This window comes from Strongyloides ratti, scaffold srae_scaffold0000031 (genome assembly GCF_001040885.1).
Source record: "Strongyloides ratti genome assembly S_ratti_ED321, scaffold srae_scaffold0000031".
Classification (NCBI taxonomy): Eukaryota; Metazoa; Nematoda; class Chromadorea; order Rhabditida; family Strongyloididae; genus Strongyloides; species Strongyloides ratti.
Genome location: NW_020171549.1, coordinates 2252 through 7006, shown reverse-complemented (window position 1 = coordinate 7006; position 4755 = coordinate 2252). Strand labels below are relative to the sequence as shown.

General features: G+C 16.2%; 1 protein-coding gene across 1 annotated transcript; it reads left to right on the top strand.

The window, feature by feature from the left end:
* Positions 1-1522: 1522 nt before the first annotated feature.
* Positions 1523-3138, top strand: SRAE_0000076400 (Hypothetical protein; the record flags this gene model as incomplete). Its single annotated transcript, XM_024646705.1, has 4 exons — positions 1523-1643; positions 1705-2538; positions 2590-2927; positions 2971-3138. 4 exons carry the CDS (start codon positions 1523-1525, stop codon positions 3136-3138), a joined length of 1461 nt encoding a protein of 486 aa, XP_024500856.1.
* Between the last annotated feature and the right edge of the window lie 1617 nt (positions 3139-4755).

The following is a 4755-nucleotide window of genomic DNA, read 5'->3' as shown; positions in this document are numbered from 1 at the left end:
TACGATGAAAGTTAAATCTTAATTATAAATCAAATTAGATATTGAAAATTATTTTAAAATAAATTTATAATATTATTAATAATAGCTTGACTGATTAATAAAATATATTGAATTAATATAATATCATTTTCTGTAATTAAATATACTATGATTTCATATAAATCAAATTCTAATTATACCATTTAAAGTTTTTTTTTATTGAAATCATAAAACTTGTTAAAGTATAATATTTTATCTGATCCAATGTCATATTTATATTTTGTCATTTCATCTTTATTTATATGTTATATTGAAGAATGTATTAAAATATTGTTTCTTAAACAAAAAAAAAATTTCTCATAAATTTTAAAAAAGTGTTATTGTAATTACCAGACATAATAAAATTTTTTGATAATGATTCAAGAATTTCAATTTTTAAAAGTAATAATTCACAACTAAGTATTCTAATGCAAAAATATATTAAATATCTATAATATACATGACGTCATTAATTAAAAAAAAATTACTAAAAAGATGTACTACAAATACTTATTTTTATTTTTTTCAGTTTGTTATTATGAAATAAAAGTGATTTATAAAATTTTTTTTATCATATCCAAAAAAAAAAATAACAATTTTTGATATATACAAAATATTATTTATAAAAAATATATGTTTCTTATTTATCTACATAATACGATGTATAGTGAAACTAATTAAAATTTTATAAAGATATTAAAACCATTGATGTATAATAATATAAAATAAAGAAAAAAAAACTTTAAAAAAGTTTTTTGGTTTATCTAATAATTACATAAAAAAAATTTAAGGTGAGGAAAGATAAAAGTTAAATATTGTTTCACAAAAAGTGTCTTTATTCCAAATATTTACTTTAAAGCGAATTTAAAAGGTTATGGTATTAATTAATTTTTATTTTTAATCATATTTTCTTTTTTAAAAAAGTTTTTTTAGTGTTTTATTATTTTTGCTATAAAAAATTTAAACAAATTTTTTTTAATTTAAGAAATGTTTTTATTAATTTATTATTTTTCTTATCGTTTATAATAGTTTTTATAATTATTTTTTATTTTATACATATTACTACATACTCTTGTTTAATTGTTAAAACTACTTAAATTATATTGAAATTTTTAGAAATATACTTTTTTTGCTATCAAATGTTATCTTGAAATTTGTTTCTAAATATAAATTAAATTAATAAGATAAAATTAATTAACATTTAAATCTATAAAATTTGAGTTTAAAAAGTTTATTGAAATTAATATATTTTAAGAAAAGAATTTTCAACATCTTTTTATGTAAACTTTTACGTATTATTATTTTATTTAGCATAAATTTTTTTAATTAATTTATTAGATGTTTAATTAAAGATAAATAAAAATTATATGTCTTCTAAAAAATGTTTGATGTAATATATTTTATAGTTATAATTTCCATTTAAAAATTAAAAATTAATATTTTGCTGTTATCTGCGCTTACTATTTTAAATTTTAAAACTATTTAATTTTACCTATTTTTAGACATGAAAAAAAACATTTATAAGCCTTCATTATATCATAACAACAAACCACAAACTGTAATAACAAAAGTTTTTAATAAACCTTTTGGTAAATTTGAAATCAAATATAGATGTAATGGACAAGGTAAGTTTTTTTTTAAATTGTTTTTATATTAATATAAGTTTTAATTATTTACTACTTTAAGAAATAAAAAATCTTAATTCTCAATCATCAAATTCAGGTTATTTTGATCATGACAATAATTTGTGTGAAGATTTAGAAAGAAATCTTGTTGGTTTAAAAAACAATACATTAAAACTTTCTTCTATTAATAAAATTAATAACGATGAAAATATTAAACATACAAAAGATATTGAATTAACTGAAATATTAAAAACTACAACTCTTGAAAAAATTTATACTTCACCGTCTGAAATATATGAAAATATAAATTGGAGTCCTCATTTAAAAAATGTTTTTAACGACAGTAATCTTTTAAAAGTTTTGACCAAGTTTAAATTATCAATAAATATTTTGGAAAGAATTACAATGAAAAAAAATAATAATAGTTATCATTATCGTAAAACTTTTCTTTCTCAGAAAGCTATTAATGATTTGGTTTTTAATGCAAATAAATCTAATGATAATGGTTTTTGTGAAATGAAAAAAATTTTATTTGTGGTTATAAAACATTACCTTATTTGTTATAAAGAAAATATTGATGGAGTTAGTTTTTTAAAATTTAATAAAAACAAATTGTTAAATATTCTTTCAAAACCATTACCATTTTCAATAAGAAATTTTTTATTTATATATCTTATCTTAGTGGCATCATGTAAAAATTCAAAAGAAAAATATAATATTGATTGTATACCAACTATAATATTAATTTTACATAATATTATTATGCCAAATTTTGTTGGATTATCAAAGAAAGAATTAAAGGAAAATATATCAGAGATGGGTGATTGTAAATTTAGAATAATGGTAAACATATTTAAAGATGAATATTGTAATTCAGTTGCAGCAGACGGTTTAGGTATAGATGATTATAATATTTCTAAATTTATGAATTTTTTTATTAATAAAGTACATCAAATGGTAATTAAAATGAATAATTTATTGAAAGCTGATAATAATTCAAAATATCTAATTGACAAAAAATTAACATTAGAATTTGGTGTAGTTATTTATTGCCTTTTACCACAATTTTCATGGTCTATCAATACATATGATATAGAATTTTTATTTATTGGTTTAGAAATATGTGATAAGTTTGAAAGTATTACAGAAGCATTGAATTTATTTTTTCATCGTAAAAAAGCAATATCAAATATAAAATTACCTTATTCAATAAATGTGGTAATAAATAAATTAAGTGAAATTGTATTATCTCTTGGTGAGAGAATATTAGAAACACAATATTTTGTATGTTTTTTAAATATTTTTTATTAATTTTATTTTTTTTTAGAAAACATTTTATGTTGTACTTAAAAATTGGCTTAAAATTATCAATGATAACTATGATTTAATTAAAGGAAGTAAATTAGGACAAAGTTTTCGTAATATAGATTATTATATGAAACGATACAAATTACTCATTGAAGAATATGAATATAATGAAAATAATAGAAATTAACAAAAACATAAAATAATTAAAATGTTTTTATTTAATTATTATTTAGTTTTTTTTTCACTTATATCTTTTATTTAATTTTTTAAAATAAATTTGTTAAACTTAAAAAAAATTGTATTAAATTGTACATTACATTATTAAATTAAAAACGTTATTGTTTTTTATTTTTATATCATTAATATAAATGATATTAATTTTTAAAAAATTTTTATTAGAAAAATGTTTGTTTTTTAATTTGATAAATTTTTAATTATTATTTATATTTTTGTATGCAAAGATATAAATAATAATTAATTGATAACAAAAAAAGTGCTTAATAATGTGATTTTTAAATGACATAAAAAAATTGTATAGAAGTTCAGTCTTATTTGTGTTATCGAATAGAAACAATTCTACCCAAAAATTGTTTTTGTATTATAAATAATATTTTTCAAAATAAATTTATTCATTTTTGTTATTTTATAAAAAAAAAATTAATGAATATAATAACAATTTATTAAAATTGTTGTTGTTTTATTGAAAATAATCTTTTTAAATTATGTCTCTTAAAAAAGCTGAGCAACTTAGATCAAATAAAATTATGACCCATATTTTTTCTATATGTTTTAATTTTGTATTTAGGTTAGATATAAACTTAGTTAAATATATGCTTAATAGTTCAATCTTGTGTTATTGTTAATCTTTATTTTGTTTTAAAATATAATAATTTTGTTAATTGATTATAACGCAGTAAAGAGTATATGAAAGTATAACAATATTTATATTATATTATTTTCACTACTTTATTGTTGTTTCAACTTAATATAAAAAAATTTAGTTTAAATTTTTTTTAGGTAATATCATTATAAAATGAAGATAAAAAATTATCAAATAGATTTTTAATATAAAATAAAAAAGTAATAAAGTAAGAATAATAAAACAATTTTTAGAAGATACCGATATAAAGAATTTAAAAAGAAAAAGATTAAAAAGTTTAAAATGTTAAAAATTATAAAAAAAAAAAAACAAAATTGATGGAAGAATAAAAATCTTTCTTGGTTAATTGATTAAAAGAAGAATGACATATCAAATGCAAGAAAAACTTTTAAAAAAAAGAAGTTAAAATAAATTTTTTTTATATAAAAGTTAAGCATATAGAAACGTGATTTTGAACAAATGTTTTATATGAAATTTTTTTCTTCTTAAATTATTAAGTTAAATTATGACTATAAGTTTATAAATACACTAAATCTATTTTTAATACTTTTAAAATTGAAACTTTTATATTTTTTTTAAAAATTTTTATATATTAATTTAAAAAGATCTAAAAATTATGAAAAATAGTTTATATATTGCTATATTCTTGTATACGCATTACTGAGAAAACAATTAATTACTAAATTTGCAACGTTAATATAAATAAATCTTTAAAACTGTACAAGATAAATCTATAAAATTAATATTTCACTTGATATTATATCTCAACTAATTAGATAATTTAAGTATATAAAACAAGAAAGAAACAATTTTGTATGTTTTACTTTGCACATATTTCTTATGAAATGTACTTTTAAGAGTATAAAAATAATTTTTTCACTATTTAATAATATAAAAAATAAAGATATTTTTTTTTTTTAGATT